A 19,065-nucleotide genomic window follows, 5' to 3' on the forward strand; every position below is an offset into this window, starting at 1 on the left:
GACTTGGTTTAATATCGATACGGCCATGACACATGGGCGCGTGGCTTGCCCGTGTGTCACACACGGGCGCGTGGCCTGCTCATGTGTCACACACGGGCATGTGGTTTACTCGTGTGAAAATGCTTAGGCCGTGTGAAACACTGAATCAGCCCCAATTTGTCCATTTTTGGCATGTTTCTTGCTCTTTTTTCCTTCCTATGCTCACCTAAGTATAAAACATGAATTTAAAGGATTAGGAGCATCGAATTCAATGAAAACAAGGAAAAATCATCCATAAATATGTCAAGCATGGGTTAAAAAAAATGTACATATTATGGTTTATCAAATATCCCTACACTTAAGCCTTTACTTGTCTTCAAGCAAAATCCTCAACTCAAAATTAAAATAAATGCTTCTCAACTTATAATTCTCAGTAATAATGTTTCGAAGTAATCCCTAAGTAATCATACATTGAGAGCTTAATTGAAAGAACAATAAAGTTTCAAACAATCCAAGTTGAGCATTTTAATCATAAAATCATAGGTATCCCCCTTTATCTAAGTAATTATCTTTAATTCCAAATCGACAAGGGTTAACATCCTCACCAAAGATTCACTCAAATCACTCAAAGTGTTTAAGGTTCAATAATTAAGCACTCAATAGTCCAACATGAAAAGTTATTACCATAGGCTTGCATGAAAATCAAATCTTCCCCACTATAAATGAGATGATAACAAATCAAAAGGTCTTTAACAGGGTTGTAATGAGGCTTGGGTTAATGGTGTGGATAAAGGCTGAAAAAGAGGGTTAGAATCGAGATTAATTTAAATAAATTACCAAACTTAGAAAAATGAAGTTAATTGCTGAATTACAAAAAAAAGTGCCAGACTTCGAACAATCCAAAACTAATGATGTGAGCTTTTTCTCAATATAATAACTTTAACTTATCCAAGCTCTTTAGAATATGAATATAAATATACGTTTTTTTAAAGAATAAGAAAAAATCAATAATGGAAAGTGCATAATCAGGAATAATTCAGCAACTGAAATGAACGAACATAGTTAGGTAACTAACCAAATCAAATCTCGATAAAAAGGGAATCAATAGAAAGGAAGAAATTTTTAACGAATCAAAAAGGGTTAAGTTGTGGGTTAATATTAAGGGGAAAATTAAGAAATAATAGTTAAGGCTCAAAGAGGTTCATTAGGGGTCAATTTGTGGGTAGGCATTTTATTGGGTAAACGGGTTAAAACCTAAGTGTCTTTATCATCTCAATATATCAAATCAATGGTGTGGTCTCGACAAGTATAATCGAAGCAAGTTCTAGAATAAAAAATCATTGTTGACACACTCATAACCAATAAAATTAGTGAGCAAGAAAGATATATGCTCTAAAAGGCTCAAAATCTCACGAAAATTATGGGTATTTGATGTCAATCTCATAAATTCAAAACTTCAAGATAATACCTCAATTCAGGGAAACAACCTAGCAATTTTAATTCTCAAAAGTCAACTTATCATGCTTGATTCTCTAATGCCTTTAAAGTTTAAAAAAAAAATGCACAATTACCTGTGATTAAATTCAAAAGATATCAATAAAAATCATAAATCAATCAGAATTCACTCTAATAGTAATATGAGAACATTATTTGAGAACGAGGTAAAAAATTCAGGGATAATAAAAATAACCTCCCCACACTTAAGATGTACATTGTCATCAATGTACAAAGATAGATAATAACAATAGAAGCATAATATAATAAGAAAGAGAGAGAAGTGAAACTGCCCTGAATTTTTGGATAGACCCCGTGGAATAATGGAAGTGACAATTGTAGATATGGCTAATGATGTGCATAAGTCTGGGCTACTATGAAAAAAATAAACACAACTGTGAAGAGAATTAAAGGGTTACTCTATAATAGCCATAAAGATAAAAATAGTTTAAAAGTAGAAAACATAAGTCTTCAAAAATAAATAAAAAATAAAAATAAAAATAAAAATAAAAATAGTAATAATAATAAAATAAAAGTACTCAAAGGTCCTCATCATCGGATGCCTCGTGGGTCGACGGCACCGAAAGAGAGATGAGGAAGTGGTGGCAAATTTTTCGAAGAATGGCATCGATGCTGTCAAACCGCTCAAAGCACTGCTGCTTCAAAGTGAGTGAGTCGCTTGGATATATCGGTCAAAGTGGGAGTAAGAGCTCGATGACCCGGTGATGGTGATGATAGCGGTGGTTGTGGGTCCTCATGAGGGGCAGTGACATCATCAGTAATGTCCTCTGGCTCATTCTGGTCATCAGACTAAACGAGTCTGTACTGAGGGGGTCGAATCCACGACGTCGTTTTATCATTCTCATATGAATCATACTAGAAATTCCCTGAGGAGCCATCTGGCCTACTAGTGTGAGTGTTGATGACATCTCAGGAGAGTCGAATAAGCCGAAGTGTCAAGCGAGACGAGTCACGTAGGGGCCAAGGCAAATGGGGCCCCTCCTATGGTGGTCTATCTAGTGGCAAAAAGCGAGGGCGATAAAATATGCCAAATCAAATACATGACCAGTCGACATGCTCCATAAGAAGTAAGCATTGATGGTACTAACGACGCCGGTGCCCTCTCTCCTCCCAGTCAAGGTATGAGCCAAGATAGCATAGATGTAGCGTAGTGCAAGAGGAAGAGAAGTTGCCTTTTAACGACTTGCGTCATAGGGAACAGTACTCATCGTAAGGTCGGTCCAACAGTAAGAGGGCGAGTAGTGTATGTGACAGTGAAGATGTAAAAAATTTTCGGAAGCCATGAATTCTTCCGTGTAAAGGCCCAAAGCAGCTCCAAACCCTGGTACACTCATGTGCCTTACGAGTCCACCAAGTTTAAAAATGATAGTACTGGCCTCGTCATGGGTATTCATCACATGCTGTAGATGGAAAGTAGTGCAAAACTCCAAGGTAAGCTCCGAATAGGTGGGCTCGATAATTGCAAAAAACCTATCCCACGGGGCAGTATCGAGATGGAAACAAACTAGGTGGGCAAGATGAACCTGCTCCAAGGTGGTCCAATCTATGCAACGGCCCACTTCCAATGGTTGTGCACAAAGGAGCTGGAATAAGTCGTCTTGTGGGCTTGACGGGAATCGAAAAAAAGGGTGACAAGCTTCGATTGCGGCACTCAAGGAGGTTGTGCCAGGACCTTTCGCTTTTTTAAAGCAGGGACGACAGTCTTCTTGCATTGTGTATTTCTCATAATGTACCTGGCAGAGTAAAAGACTGGAGCAATAAACAACGTAGCACGAAATAAAATCCAAATAATCCTAAAGAAAAATTAACTCCTAAAACAGTATGTGTAGAGACTAAAACATGCAAAAACCAAAATTTTGAGTCATCAGTAATAAAAAAGTAAAAAGAAATCAAATAACTAAGTCTAAACTATAAGACAAAGTCCTAAAAAGTGACAGAAACATGAAATAAATAATGCAACGACAGAATAGTAAAACTCCTAAATTGTAACCTGAAAAAGAACTAGAACTAATACAGTAAGACAAACAGAAGTATTTATTATTAAATAATGAAAAATAATATAACGAAAATAACAAACGAATAAATAAAGAAATACTGTAACTAATACTAATTATAATAATTAATTAATTAATTATAGTAAAGAAAAAGAAAGGGTAAAAAAGAGTAACCAACATCGGTGGTGAGGTGATGGTCGGAGGGGTATGGATCGGACGACGGGAAAACGGTGGGGGTGCAGGTTGGGTTGGTGAAGAACAAGGGTTTAGATGAATAGGGGGTTTTGGTGTGTGCAGCGAGGAGGAATGGGCTGGTTTGGGTTTGAGTGGGATAACGAGAAAGGTTGAGAGGGCTGGATCGGGCTTTGGCGAGTGAGGGTGTGCGTGGGAGAGAGGTGGCTGGTATGGTGCGCAAGTAACAATGAACAGTGGCCGGAATAGTGGTTCCAGGTCGTATGATGGCTAGGGGTTGAAGAAGAGAGGAAAAAGACAAAATAAGACAAAGAAAAAAAAAAAGAAAATTAGGGTTTAAAAAGGGACACGATCGTGTGATGCCCGTGTTGGGCCACACGATTGTGTCACACGTCCATATGGCTTGAGTTTAGCCTGTGTTCGTCTTGAAAATTTAATGCCCATTCACCACACGGTCTTAGACACGCTCGTGTTTTTCAGGCCGTGTCACACGGCCATGTGCTATGTCCTTCGCTTCTCCCACGCCCGTGTGGTTTCCCACACGCCCATATGTCCGAACACAGAGCCCTATGCCTTGTCCGTGTAGCTTCCTGACTTATTTAAAATTTGAAATTTTAGCTTTAATTTTCACACGGCCTGAGACATGCCTGTGTGTCCAGGCCGTATGGTCCACACGGCCGTGTCGCACGCCCGTGTGGATCTATCGCAGGCCGTATGGCTTGATACTTAGGGATTTTTTAGCCTTATTTCCACACTGCCAAGGACACGCCCGTGTGTCCAGGCTGTGTGGGTCACTGTTCCGGCATAAAAACACGAAAAATAGATAAAATAAACTAGTTAGTGGTGTTAGTGCTCGAGTTACCTCCCGAGAAGCGCTTATTTAAAGTCTAAGCTCGACTTACCTCAATTTCATGTGGTCACAGTGGCTTGAGGATTTGAAACTCCTCACCTCTACTATCAATTTTGTCGAAATAAGGTTTGAGTCGAGTATTATTTACCTTGAAAGTTCCGAAATCAGTATGTGTTACCTAAACTGTTCCATGTGGGAAGGTATTCAATACCGTGAAGGGAATCGCTCTATTTGTATTGTGCTTTGAAGTAGCAATTCGAGGGTCCTTTTCATCTAACAATACTTTTTCCCCGACCTTAAATTGTTTTGTTTCGTTCCTACGCTCATCATGGCGTAGCTTTGATTCCTCGTGTACTTTTGGTTTCTCCTTGACATATGTCTGCCATTCATCTAGTTCATCAATTTGTAATCTTCATTCCTTATGACTCGTTCTGTTTTTGTCACATGGACTAGGATATGGCTCCATCACGTTCTTCCTAGGGGTTTCCTGAAAAGAGATTTGAGCCATAATGCTATTCATATTAACAGAACTTGTATAGCCATTTTGCTTACTAGATGATTTAGTCCAATCACAAGCTTGGAGAGTAATCCTGTCATCACCTACACGAAGTATCAATTCATCTGTACCAATATCAATGATAGTTCTAGCAGTTGCTAAAAAGGGCTTTCCGAAAATTAAAGGTATGTCACTATCTTCGTCCATGTCTAGAACAACAAAGTCAACTGGGAATATAAATTTATCAATTTTGACAAGCACGTTTTCAATAATACCCCTAGGAAATCTAATTTTTTTATCTTCCAATTCAATGCTCATCCTAGTTTGTTTGGGTTTCCCAAGTCCTAGTTGTTTAAACATTTTATAGGGCATGACATTAATACTTGCCCCTAAATCAGCCAAAGCATTGTTAACAGTTAAACTACCAATTAAGCAAGGAATCATAAAACTCTCTGGATCTTTCAACTTGTTGGGTAGCCTATTCTGTAGAATGGCTGAGCAAATTGTGTTTAGTTCCACATGCAACGCATCATCTAACCTTCGTTTATTAGCCAAGAGCTCCCTTAAAAATTTCACTGAGTTGGGCATCTGCAAAAGAGCTTCAATAAATGGTAAGTTAATATGCAATTTTTTAAGTAGTTGAAGGAATTTACCGAATTGTTCGTTTGTGTGGTCTTTCCTTTTTGCATTAGGATATGGTACACAAGGTTTATATTCTTTTCTTACTGACTTCTATGTACCATGATTCATCTCATCCTTACCATTACTTACCACAACTTCGTGCCTCGTTTCAAATTTAGATTCAACTAATCCCTCTTCGTCGCGCACAGTGATGACATGGAGTTGCTCCCTTAGGTTAGTCTCTATGTTACTGGGCATGCTATCTTGTGTTCATTCAGAGATCAACTTAACAAGCTATCCTATTTAAGTTTCGAGCCCTTAAATCGATGCTTGCTGATTCTTAAGTGTTGTTTTGGTGTTCTGAAAATGAGTTTCTGACACCGAGATGAACTTTGTAAGCATCTCTTCAAGGTTTGGTTTCTTCTCTTGTTGGTAAGGTGGTTGTTGAAAACCTGAAGGATGTTGTGGCCTTTGATTTCCTTGACCACCCCACAAGAAATTGGGATGGTTCCTCCAACCTGCATTATAAATGTTACTATACGAGTTGTTTTGAGGTCTAAAATTATTACCCATATAGTGGACGTGCTAGAGTTGAAGGATGGATAATCTGTGTTGTGTACTCCTCCTCTGTTTACATCACATCTCATCACTGGATGTACCTGAGTAGAACCATACAAACCATCAATTTTTTTATTTAAAAGTTCTACCTAGTTAGCTAGCATAGTGACCACGTCGAGGCTGAAAACACCAGCTGCTTTTGTCAGTTTTATTCTAATGACTTGCCACTAATAGTTATTCAGTGACATCTCTTCAATAAATTCGTAAGCCTCTTTAGGTGTTTTTTGTTTAAAGTTCCACCGGCGGCTACATCGATCATTTGCCTTGTTGAGGGGTTCACATCATTGTAAAAAGTCTGAACCTGGAGCCGTAGAGGTAACCCATGGTGAGGGCACCTTCTCAATAAATCCTTGTATCTCTCTCATGCATCATAAAGAGTTTCTAAATCCATATGCACAAAAGAATAGATATCATTCCTCAATTTAGCCGTTTTAGCCAGCGAAAAATATTTAAGTAAAAATTTTTCGATCATTTGTTCCCAAGTGGTGATTGACCCTCGCGGTAACGAGTTCAACCGCTGTTTAGCCTTATTCCTTAATGAAAAGGGGAATAACTAAAGGTGAATGACATCGTCAGAAACACCATTAATTTTAAATGTGTCGCAGAATTCCAAAAAATTTGCTAAATGAGTGTTTAGATCCTTGTCCTGCAAACCATCAAACTGAACAAACTGTTGTATCATTTGAATAGTGTTAGGTTTCAGTTCAAATTTATTTGCAGCAACAGTAGGTCTAACTATACTCGATTCAGTTCCTGTTAAAGTAGGTTTAGCATAATCATACATAGTACAAGGAGCAGGATTCTGATTTACTAGATTTGTATCAACCACAGGAGGTAGCAGATTATTCTGATTATCAGCCATCTCCTCAGTTGTAGTATGGATATCTTCCTCTCACTCTTCCTTTATGTATTGTAGACTTCGCCTTATTTCTCTTCGGTTTCTGCGAGTTGTACTCTCGATCTCATTATCAAAAAGCAAAGGTCCTGATAGGTTTCTTCTAGTCATAAACTATCAAAAACCTGCCAGGAGAAGGTAAAAGAAAATTTAGTAATTAAAATCAAAACAAAACAAAATTAAATTGCAATAAAAATAAAAATGGCTAAAGTAATAAAAATTAAGTATTCCTAATATCTTAGTCCCCGGCAACAGCGCCAAAAACTTGATGGTCGTAAAACTAACTAAAAATTCGACTAAGGCAAGCGCACCTATCGAACAGTAGTATAGTTATGGTGAGACCAGAAATATCATATCCATAAGGACTAAAAGTACTAGTAATTATTATCTTTTTATTATCTAGCCTAAGAATTAAAGGATGTTTTTTAACTAAAACTAATTATCTAATTAACTAAGATTACGACAGAGATTAAAGTTGGAAAATATTCTTTGAAAAACCGATGGAGAAGACAATATCCAAGGAAGAATCCACCTAGACTTCAGTTATCACTTTTGAATCAGATGATTTATTCACTTGACTTAATCTGTAGAAATCCCTAGTTTATGTTATTATCTCTTTCGAGACTAAAAACAATTGACTCTAGGTTGATTAATTGAAATCTCTTTCTAATTAAAACCCCTATTGTCGCATTAACTCGATCTATGGATTCCCTTATTAGATTTGACTCTAATCCGGCAGATTTATGTCGTCCTATCTCTAGGATTGCATGCAACTCCTCTTAATTATGAATGATCTACTCTTAAACAGGGACTTTTGCTCCACTGAATAAGCACATCAAAAACCTGAATTAATATCCTGGAATATTAAAGCAAGAATTAGAACTCACAATTAAGAATAAGAACAAGTATTTATCATACAATTCAAATAGTAATAAAATTCGTCTTAGGTTTCATCTCCCTTAGGTATTTAGGGAGTTTAGTTCATAACAATAGAGGAAAACATCTCAAAATTGGGAAAACAACAAAAACATAAAGAACTCAAAGAACTTCTAAGGAAATTAAATGGAGATCTTCAGTCTTGAAGTAGATCCTGCTTCCAAGCTGATTCTGATGGCTATCCTTGAGTATTTTCTGCCTTCTACTCCGCGTGTCCTTTTTAATCCTCTTTTAGGGTGTTTATATAGACTTTGGAATGCTTCAAAACTTTCAAAATTAGCCTTTTCTGAATAGAATTAGACGTGGGCTTGACAGGGACACGGCCGTGTGACACGCCCGTGTAAAGGTGTTCAGGCCGTGTGCAATTCTTACTTGGTTTAATGTCGACACGGCCATGACACACGGGCGTGTGGTTTACCCTTCTGAAAATACGTAGGCCGTGTGAAACACTGAATTAGGCCCAATTTGTCCGTTTTTGGCCCATTTCTTGCTCTTTTTGTCTTCTTATGCTCACCTAAGTATAAAGCATGAATTTAAAGGATTAGGAGCATCGAATTCAATGAAACCAAGGAAAAATCATCCATAAATATGTCAAGCATGGGGTGAAAATATGTATATACTATGGTGTATTAGTATTCTATGATGACTTACTTCTCTCTTCTTATCTTTTTCATATATGAGCCTTAGAATGCTTGAAAAAAAAAACCTAAAAATCACGTTTTTCAGCTACTTGGAGCATGATTTGCGAAATCAGCACAGTCTGACACATGGTCGTGTGTTCAATCCGTGTGACTCCTGAAACTTGCTATGATTTTTCGATTTTTGCTCGTTTTTCACTCATTTTGCTTCCAAATGCTCTCTTAAGTATAGAAACATGAATTTAAAGATTAGAAGCATAAGATTCATCTTTTTAAATCGAATAATCATCCAAAAACGTATTAAGAACGTGATTAAAACATGTTACTTTTAGCACTTATCATTTAGTTTTAAATTTTAAATTTTTAAGAATTAGGACTAAATTGATAAAATCTATAAACATTCGAGAGCTAAATTTGTTGTTATACCAAAAAATACAAGTCAATATTATGTTAATATTTAATAGATGGGTGAACAAAATATTAAATTTTCATAATATTAATTACTAAAACTTGAGAGAACAAAATAGAAACAACTAATAGGTTTGCTTAAACCATCGTGAAAATGATTAGTTTAATGGAATATCCTCCAACAAATAGCTGAATATAGGTGTGACTTCAAGCTTGGCAGCTAAATACAGAAGCTACAATGGCAAAGTCGAGTAATATATGTTTTAAAGTTATAATTTAATTCCTAAACGGCCCAAGCGGAAAGCTCAATAAACAGGTAAGCAAAGATGGTCGAACCAAACCAAACATTGTTGCTTGGTCATACAAAGAAAATCATAAGCGCTATGGAATTTGTCGTGTTTAACGTTGAAATTCTTAAATTAATTTCCCGACTGAGCTATAACAGCCGGCTGAAATACAAATAAATAAAAGCATCTCTTTCATAACAAAAAAATTGTTTTGCTTTTTTGCCTTTTTTTTTTCCTCTCAACCCTCATTAAAAGCATCGTCTCTTTGTTATTTGTCAACATGAACGACTTGCTTACGGTAACTTTCAATCACTTTGCTCTTTTTTCATCCGTTGTTTTCTAAGTTTAAGATCATCAAATCCTTCTTTTGCTTTGATCAATCAAGTGTTTCTTTTTCTTTCTGCAATTTAATGCTGAAAATTGGATGCATGTTTCTGGGCTTATTTTGGATCCCAGTTAGTGTTTACTTGTGGTGAGGAGTATCATCCTGGCTTTGTCTATGAAAGTTTCACTTTTTTTTTTCTTTTTTAATTATGTTGCTTTATTTTCTTATTAATGATTTTCCTCTCTTTGTTTGGTTACTGAGAATTCACTAGGAATTGTTTTTTTTCTTCTTTTGTTTGTTTGTTCGGTTGATTCATTGGAACCAATATTTGTATCATACATAGGTTTAGAATGTCTTAATTTTCAGCATATGAAGCAAGTTCCGATGTTGACATGTACTGAATTGATTTGAGGGTCATATCCTAGTTTAGTTTGCTTTGTTCTATCAGTTTCTTTTTCATTTTGACAATTTAGTTGCGATAGCTCCATTACACTTTGTTTTAGAACTGAACGATCTCATTATGTCCTGAACTAGGATTCATTTGTGGGCGATGCCAAAGGCCACGGTGATATCGAAATGGGAAGACAGGTTCCCGGACCTGGAAGCAACTCCGACATGGGAATGGAAGCTTTCAATAAGCAGGTCTGCCATATGCTCAAAATAGCGAACCAAATTAGCTCTATGTTATTTGACTTTGATGCTTAATTGACTATTTGCTAATATTGGCAAATTTCCGAAACTTTTTTCCCAATGAGTTGAAAAGTGAAAATCTGCCAATATAGGAAGACTTCTGAAACTTCTTCTCACTGATTGTACTGCTCGTTGTTATCATTTTTTTTAGCATTTTATTTTGTTCTTAAGTGAAGTTCATCTGATTACTTCATGCCCCTATTCTTCGTAATATAGGTACAAGAAGTTGAGAAACAGGTGGAAAAGCTCTCTGGGTTACTCAGGAAACTCAAGGTATGTATGTATGAGATGATTTCACCGATTTGAACAATTCAACCAAAACGAAAACTGACTGAACCGAATCAACTCAACTCTACTAATGTGAACTTTTTACAGGATACTAATGAGGAGTCAAAATCGGTAACAAAGGCATCAGCTATGAAAGGTAGAAAGCTTTGTTAGTGTACTCTATGTGTCTGAGTTACTTGAGAAAAAATAGATATGAAGTTGTAATATGGGAAAAGCTTGTCATGTTTAATTAAGTTTCATATTGTTGAGATGTGATGTGATTTATTGAAGCTATCAAGAAGCGAATGGAGAAAGATATTGACGAGGTTGGAAAAATAGCACGTAATGTGAAAGCAAGATTACAAGCAATCAACAAAGATGTAAAATTTCTCTTCAAATATCTTAATTTCCAGGCTTTATAGTTATATAACTGAAGCCTATTTGCTGATTTTGCTCGCTTTTATATCCAGAACTTGGCCAATCGGCAGAAACCAGGATGCGAGAAGGGAACAAGCGTTGACAGATCCAGGACCAATGTTACAAAGTTTGTTGCAAACACTTAGTTTGGGTCTTTCCATTTATTTTGAACCAAAATGAGTTGATCCGTTACTTTTTTGTCATTATGATTTTGTCTCCGATTGCAGTGCCATGGCAACAAATTTCAAGGATTTGATGATAGAGTTCCAGGTATTTCTGCACCTCTTTGTTAGCATCTTTTAAGATACTATCTGTTTTTCTCATCTCCCTATTCTGTTTCAGACACTCAGGCAAAAGATCCAGGACGAGTATCGAGAGGTTGTGGAAAGAAGGGTCACTACAGGTAAGAATACCGCGCTTGCTGCTTGCAAGAACTATGAAGCAATCTGATTATTCTTATTATTATTATTATTGTTCATACTTAAAATGCTTTTCTTCATTGCTGTTTGAATAGTTACCGGAACCAGACCGGACGAGAAGGTGAGCTTAAGTTCAATGTTGGAACTTTGGGTCTAATCTATATGAATGTTGTTTTAAAGTGTCAAAAAATTGTGATCTTATCTTAGACAATTGACCGCCTCATTGAAACCGGAAACAGTGAGCAAATTTTCCAGAAGGCAATTCAAGAACAGGGACGAGGACAGGTTATGCCATTATCATCTTTTGAATTCATCGCGCAATGGAACTATAATTGCATTGAAATCTGTTCGGAATGGAACATGTTTTACCAGTTTTTGGTTGAGAACAACTTTGTTATGTGGTTCGGTTTCAGATACTAAATACGGTGGAGGAAATCCAAGAACGGCATGATGCGGTGACTGAGATTGAGAAAAAGCTTCTCGATTTACAGCAGGTGAAAATCTGAAGTCTACACAGAACCCTTAGTATGTACGATAGACCGGCCAAGCTAAGTTACCTATTCTAATTGGACTGTTAATTTTGTCAGATTTACCTCGATATGGCAGTTGTTGTTGGAGCTCAAGGAGAAATTTTAGACAACATTGAAAGTCAGGTTTGCTTCTGTTCTCACATCTTCCAAGAGTTGTTCCTACATTTATATAAAATTTGACATATCAATAAGTCATCCCCTAATAATTTTGTTCCTATATTTATATAAAATTGTGTGTTTTGTATGCTGATAGGTTAATAATGCAGTAGACCATTTACAATCAGGAACAGAAGCTCTTCAAACTGCAAAGCGCTTGCAGAAAAAGTCAAGAAAATGCATGATGATCTCCATTATCTTACTCCTCATTATTGCACTCATCATTGTGCTTTCTATTTTGAAGCCATGGAAGAAATGAACAGGGGAAACTAGACTCCTATAACTCCATCCATTTCCTTCCTTTTTATTTTATTTTGGCGTACGTGATGAATTTCAAAAACCACTTAGAAATACTATAATGTTACGCGAAATGATTTACCTCCACTTTTGACATTACTGTTATCTATGGTAGCTAACAATCTCCTCCCTCAGTCCTTGTTAAAACTACCCGCGTAGCTATACTAGTTAAAGCAGATGTACTAGAGGTCTTTTTTTTTTTCTTTTTCTGTTCCAAACACTCTTATGAAAAGAAAAATGAAAGAACCCTTTAACTATTGGTTTCAGGTAACATTAACAAAATCTTAGTTTGCTAGAGATCATATTAGTTGCAATATAGTTCGAATCACTCAATACCTTGCTATTAGAATGCTTGCTTTAGGAACTACGTATCTATGATAGATTTGATGCATGCCTGCTCAAAGGCAAAAGAAGACACCTCATGTGCATAGCTATCTAATGTTATCTAAAAGGATACAAGGTAGGAGTTGAGCGAGCAAGTTGATGTGTTGCAACCTGCAGATTAAGGCTTGAAGGAATAGGGCAGCAATCAAAGAGGAATGTGGTGTCCGAACAAGGAGTATATAGAATCTTTAACAAGTGCATCCACTGATTTCATTTAACCCTATGATCTACAAGGCTGACTTTGTTACCTTACTAGTACTTACAACTTAAAAAAAAGGAATTAAATGAAGTCAATGCATATGAGTACTGCATTGTAGTAGTGCATACACTCTTTGCATTCTATAATGCAACTGTTTGGACTGAGATACAAACAGCTTGAACAATAGTCTAGTCAAAATAATCCCATTGCCTAGATATACTGGTTTATAGAGTCCCAAGTTACCATAGGCAAAGCTGTTAATCGAAAAACCAACTCCATGCAATCCCGTTGCTAAAATATCCCGTTTCAGTAAGGGATATCTGCAGTTGCGGCTGGAATAAACACCTCCACATACTAATTCTCAACCAACATTTTTCTTCCTCCATAGACTAATTCCATAGTGCTTTTGATGGAAAAACCAATCTGATGTACTTCATACCCTCAGTCAATGAGAAGATGGATCAAATTCTATATGTTCAAACCTAAGGGACTTAAGGAATGATGGATGCATTTGAAGGTAACCTCCTATATTTTTCTCCCCCAACCACCTAATTAAAGGTTTATGTTTCTTCCATAAACATCCTAAGATGATTTTAATTGTGGATTTGAGTCCTGCCATTCCTAGAGGATATGTCTAACCTAGAATTTAATATTCACTTAAAAGCGATGCCATAGTAGTTAAGTACCCTAGCAAGCGAAGCAACTTAAAAACCCCAAGCAATAGATTTATGAATCATTCACATAATGGAGGAGCTTTCCCTCTTTTTCATCTCAAAAAAACCAAGAAACTACACTCCACCACATCATTCCAAGGCAGAAAACAAACATATCACTATATCAGCCATATAAATAGTTTTAATCCGACGCTTTAATAGCAAAGGCAAAAAGGTAAACAGCAGAAGCAAGAAAACAGAGAACCGTCTAACCGAAACTTGCAATCCAAGGAAATTGTGGAGTAACGTTTGGAGAATAAAGTGTCCAAAACGTATCACCCTCAAAGGTTATTTTAAATTTAAAGGCACCCGAATTCTAATTTTTTATATAGAGATGGTTCCAAATGCAACAAGCCACGGGTGGGTGGCTGAGGAGTGGAGTTATATAATCTTCAGAACAACAATAATCCAATCCAATCCAATCTTATCAATGAGATTAAAAAAACCAAAGCATTTTCTCATTGCCATTTTAAAACTATTACAGAAACCAGTTTCATCTTTTAACATAAGCAAAAGAGATCTAAAAAAGAAGGGAAAAAAAAAAAAAGAAACACTTGAATTGGGTGATGCTCCAATAGAATGATCCAATTTCCAATAATATTTATTAATTGCACCCCAGTTCCCAAATAAACGAATGGGATAATGCTTCATTAGACCACCCTCTGGTTCCTTCTCTGTGTATAACTCATGCAGCTTAGCTTCATCCTACATCCTTGCCTTAGCAACCACCATATTGCCTTCATTTGCAACCTCCATGGCTCCTGGCCTTGTCCATGTTTCCTTGAATTGCTCCTCTGTCACTCCTGCACAAAAGTCATGTATCAATACTCTTTTTTCTTTATTTTTCTGAATTTGAAGTGTAATCACCTGGAAAAAAGAATGGAGAGTTAATTTCTTTATGACTTGCCTTTGCCCATGGCTGCAGTCGATGATATGCCTCCCTGGACTGTCTTGAGATATCTATCATAAAAGTTGGCACCTGACCATTTTTGATGGGCTAATGTGTCCACCCCATTGTTCCTCTCTTCCCTCTGGATCTTCTCAACATAAGCTAGCATTCCCCTCCTCGCGAAATCTCTGGCGAATGTGTCGGTCACGAGTGCATCAGCATGGAAACCAGCTAGTGTTATGAACTGCCAACAGAAACCAAGCTTGGCTATCCTTGGGATGAAGTCTCTCATCTGTTCATCACTCATTCCCGATGCATCCCAATTGAAAGATGGTGAAAGATTGTAAGCCAACATGACTTCAGGGTGCACTGATTTCACCCCTTGAGCAAATTCGGTGCACTCAACCAGATCAGGGCTGGATGTCTCCATCCAAATAAGATCAACATGTGGAGCAAAAGCCCGGCCACGAACGATTGCAGCCATTACTGAACCCTTAAACCTATAGAAACCTTCTCTGGTTCTAGGTAAATCCCAGTCCCAGAAAAGATTTTTGAGCCCCAATCTCTCAGCAATTTCTCTGGCTTGTTCATTTGAGAGACACTTATCATAACTAGAATGATTCATCCATTCATTCATTCTCCTCCTTTTCTCATCCTCCCTGATGGTCATGTTGTTGATAGCATCGATAACACATTTGGAGAATGTCTTAAGTTGTGCCATGGCTAACCATTTGTCTTCAATGGCCTGGAGTTCAGCCCCAGTTTTACCAGCAGCCATTGCTTCAGCTAACATGGATGCCAGACCTTTTCCCTGAAGATTCGGATTAGTCACACCAAGAATAAACTGATGATCTCTGGTGTCAACATTGGTTTGGATCATATTAGCTGCAACAGCATCAGTTCTAGCCACCAACACTGTCTCCACTCCCATAACATCAAATTGCAGCCTCGCAGCGACAAGCCTATTAATGTGTTCACTAACAGCAACAAGTACTTTACCAGCCATGTGACCACATTTTTTGGTTACCGATGACTGATCCTCGATGTGGACGCCTGCAGCACCACGTTCAACGAAAAGCTTGCAAAGCTTAACAGTTGCAGTGGTGCCACCAAAGCCAGTATCACCATCCGCTATAATTGGCTTCAGATAATCAACATAAGGAGATCGAGCCCTCTCCTCGCGGCTCATGCTCATTCTTGCCTCTCTTTGTTTTCGGTCATGGTATTGTTGTGCAAAGAAAAGGTGTTCAACTTTGTTGGGGACGGTGTCGTAAGGATAGTCGGCAAGGTCCGGACCTGGCTCGTTGGTGGTGGTGTGAGTTGAGGAACATTGCCAACCAGAGACATAAATTGAATCTAAATGCTTGGCCATCATGGTTACTTGGACTGGATCAAGTGCACCAAAAGTCCTTGAAGCAGTGCCATTTGCTTGATGTGCCTTGAGGGTTCTCCATAGCTTCTTTGCCATCTCATTTGAGCCATAGCTCTGTTTGAGGTTGCCCCGTAAAGCCACGACATCTCGAGCTGAATACGGTCGTCGGGTTAGCTTGAACCTCTCTGAGTTCCACCATGCTTGCACCTCTGCTACTTCAGCTTCGTACCTCCCTTCTTCCTCCATTATCTGCCAGTGGCATTTTCGCTCATTAAAAACATTGTTATGATCTTACACCTCTAAGAATGCGGCAGGATACGATTTGAAGCAATTTACTCGAAAATAACGTCATGAAATAGACCTAAACAAACAAGTTACTAGTCTATTTTCGAAGCTCTGCCTGCTGATATTTGAGGGTGTTTGAATACTTACATTAGACAGAAAAAAAAAGAAGTGGGGCTTGGGTTATATTTTTTACTTTCTTTTATTTTTTTTAAATTTGTATCATAGAAATTTTATATAAATATAATACTATAACTAATATATATAAGTGAATTTGTTTTTTAATTATTATAATAAAAGAATTTGGGTGCATAGCATTACACTTTTAAAGTGGGAATCTAAATTTAAATCTTAAAAATGATATTACTGGAAGGAACAATTATAAATAGTGAAAGTTAACCTAATAAGAATAATAGACTTTACTTGAAATGGTAAAAAGAAAATTTATCATGAGAATGATAAAGTTAAAATCTTAAATGTCATGGTGTTTTATGATCAAATATCATGATATGAATTTTTTATATTTGACATAAAATATAAGATGACAAAATAGTCTCATAGTAATTTTTTATTTTTTAATAAAAGGAATGGGTTTTTGGTAATTCTATAATCGAATTGAGATGTAGTTGATGGATAACACCAACTTAATCAACTCTTTGAATAATACTAATGATTCTACCCCCACACACACACACGTATACATGTAGAAACTACGTGTTTAAAACAGAAGTGGACGTTTAAAAATAATATTCAATAAATAATGAAACATATGGCATGGGCTAAAATTTCAATATTTACAAATTTTTTATTGGTTTTATTAAAAGGAAAAAAGAAAAAAGAAAAAAACACCATCTAATAATATAGCTTATTCAAAATATGTAAGGTTATTTTTTGTAATTTTCTCAACTGAGTTGGTGTCACTTAATAAACATCAGCTTATTGCTAATACAGGAGAATTAATTTAATTTAAACTGAAAGACACAACTGTCATCCTATTTAAGAGTTGGAGAGGTTATGAGTAGTTTGAAGCATAGTATTAAAATAGAATAAGAAAAAGACAAAAGTATTATTGTAACGATATATCTTCTTTAAAATATATAAAATTAATTTAATAATTTTATTGATTAAATTGATGTTATTTGAAGAAAATTTTAAAATTATATTTTAGACTCAACTGAACAATTACGCAGGGTGTTACTAAATCCCCTCACCGAACGAGACCTTTAAGAGAATAAAAACAAAAGAATAGTCCATGATGGTTGCTTCATATGTTTAGAAAGAAACAAAGGATTCCTATGGAAACAAACACAAAATGGAACTCTTGTTTGTTAGGAGGCTTTCTTGGTTCTGAAGATCATCCTAACCACTGCAATTCATGGTTTCTGCTTTATATTTCCGATATGCTTAAACGAGATTTGCCTGTTTGTTGATGTAAGAAAGACGAATCTTGTGTTGGATTTTGGGAGCCACTAACTTATAAGCACTAATTTCAAAATGGTAACCCGACTGGGGGTGAGTGCTAGTAGTATACTCAACGTTAAGTTTCTTCATGGGTACGTGGGAAGCCAAAAGTGAAGCACTTAAAATGCAAAGAAAAAGAGGGCCAAGTAAATATAATTTGGTGATAAAGGAAAGGAATGCAGGGAAATGAAGCTTACCATTGAAGGCACTGAGAAAGATGCAGCCATGGATAGAACTTTTGGTTTTTGTATATATAAAAATAAACAACTACTATACTGCTAAAACAAGTTCATGCAAATGCAATGCTTTCTTTCTCTTCCAAGTCTCTCAATTTATAATGACAAAATGGGCATGAGTTATCACCTCCCCAGTAAAAGTAAAAATAAGATTTCACTCTCCGGAGAAATACATTATTTTGTTTGCATGTTATCTTGAGAAAGTGTCCCATGGGAGCTGCATTTACAGGCACGTAACATAATGCTATTGTCTTGTTTCATTTCCAGTTATGTCATTAGTTATTTTGTCTTTTTCTCCTCCATAACTGATTTCTGGTTTTCTGTTTCAATCCCTTTTTCTTATCTTCCATCTCCCAAAACCTGTTTATATATGAATTTCATTACAAAAGAACATTCACAAACAGTCTAATTCATTATTAATTTTTATATTTTTCAGTTTCATGGAAACGAAATCATAGTTGGAACCGAAACTCTTTTACAACGCTCATTTGCCTGTCCTTAGCCGATTGCTGACGATATAAAAACAAAACAACTTGATCGCAAGATTTCGGAAATTTTGGGATTCCCGAGGACACAACCAAGATAGTCCTATCTATATTTCTACCTCCATTTCCCATTTTTAATATCTGTATTTTCCTTGTGAATAATAGACAACTTGGCAATTCTATCCATGTTGTTTGGTTTTTCTTTTCTATTTTATAAAAATCATATTAGTGCAGGAGACCAAACCTCCAATCTCTATCTTTTCTTTAGTGTTTTGGATGAATACAACAGCTTCTATCTTCTCAATCATTTTGTCTACTTTCAGAAACTAGAGATAGACTCAATAAGAGATTTTATTTTGGAAGAAAACTGTAATACACCCCCACCGTAATATCTAGAAACTTTACTACATTTATCTATTAGTATAGCATATTAAAACAAAACAAATGCTACTCTCAAAGTGTTGTATAATATGTTCCAACATGGTGAATCAAAATATGAGCAACACTGATCTTG

General features: G+C 36.4%; 2 protein-coding genes and 1 non-coding gene across 4 annotated transcripts; 2 read left to right on the plus strand and 1 right to left on the minus strand.

The window, feature by feature from the left end:
• Window positions 1–6,582: 6,582 nt before the first annotated feature.
• On the plus strand, window positions 6,583–6,689 carry LOC128290971 (small nucleolar RNA R71). The gene has a single exon (XR_008280749.1). It is a non-coding gene; the product is annotated as a small nucleolar RNA R71 (small nucleolar RNA).
• Window positions 6,690–9,323: 2,634 nt separating this feature from the next.
• Window positions 9,324–12,787, plus strand: LOC108475542 (syntaxin-132-like). 2 transcript variants are annotated; one of them, XM_053026155.1, is made up of 13 exons: window positions 9,324–9,458; window positions 10,289–10,396; window positions 10,661–10,717; window positions 10,820–10,868; window positions 11,003–11,091; window positions 11,182–11,255; window positions 11,356–11,398; window positions 11,471–11,531; window positions 11,643–11,668; window positions 11,755–11,832; window positions 11,961–12,041; window positions 12,135–12,200; window positions 12,331–12,787. In XM_053026155.1, exons 2-13 carry the CDS (start codon window positions 10,331–10,333, stop codon window positions 12,490–12,492), a joined length of 852 nt encoding a protein of 283 aa, XP_052882115.1. In that variant the 5' UTR covers window positions 9,324–9,458; window positions 10,289–10,330; the 3' UTR covers window positions 12,493–12,787. The 2 variants fall into 2 exon arrangements, with proteins under 2 accessions (XP_052882115.1, XP_017633007.1); XM_017777518.2 differs by lacking the exon at window positions 9,324–9,458 and adding an exon at window positions 9,517–9,727.
• Window positions 12,788–14,262: 1,475 nt separating this feature from the next.
• Window positions 14,263–18,179, minus strand: LOC108476266 (isocitrate lyase-like). Its single transcript, XM_017778429.2, has 3 exons — window positions 18,028–18,179; window positions 14,734–16,336; window positions 14,263–14,629 (listed from the first exon to the last, which is right to left on the minus strand). Exons 1-3 carry the CDS (start codon window positions 18,055–18,057, stop codon window positions 14,532–14,534), a joined length of 1,731 nt encoding a protein of 576 aa, XP_017633918.1. The 5' UTR covers window positions 18,058–18,179; the 3' UTR covers window positions 14,263–14,531.
• Window positions 18,180–19,065: the final 886 nt, after the last annotated feature.

The sequence above is a fragment of the Gossypium arboreum genome, chromosome 3 (assembly GCF_025698485.1).
Source record: "Gossypium arboreum isolate Shixiya-1 chromosome 3, ASM2569848v2, whole genome shotgun sequence".
Lineage (NCBI taxonomy): Eukaryota > Viridiplantae > Streptophyta > Magnoliopsida > Malvales > Malvaceae > Gossypium > Gossypium arboreum.

Coding starts and splice junctions, on each gene's coding strand:
- LOC108475542 (XM_017777518.2), top strand. Junction 10,397..10,660: donor TGGAAGCTTTCAATAAGCAG/GTCTGCCATATG, acceptor TTCGTAATATAG/GTACAAGAAGTTGAGAAACA. Junction 12,201..12,330: donor TAGACAACATTGAAAGTCAG/GTTTGCTTCTGT, acceptor GTATGCTGATAG/GTTAATAATGCAGTAGACCA.
- LOC108476266 (XM_017778429.2), bottom strand. CDS start 18,057: ATGGCTGCATCTTTCTCAGTGCCTTCAATG. Junction 16,337..18,027: donor CTTTCTCAGTGCCTTCAATG/GTAAGCTTCATT, acceptor TGCCACTGGCAG/ATAATGGAGGAAGAAGGGAG. Junction 14,630..14,733: donor GACTGCAGCCATGGGCAAAG/GCAAGTCATAAA, acceptor ACTTTTGTGCAG/GAGTGACAGAGGAGCAATTC.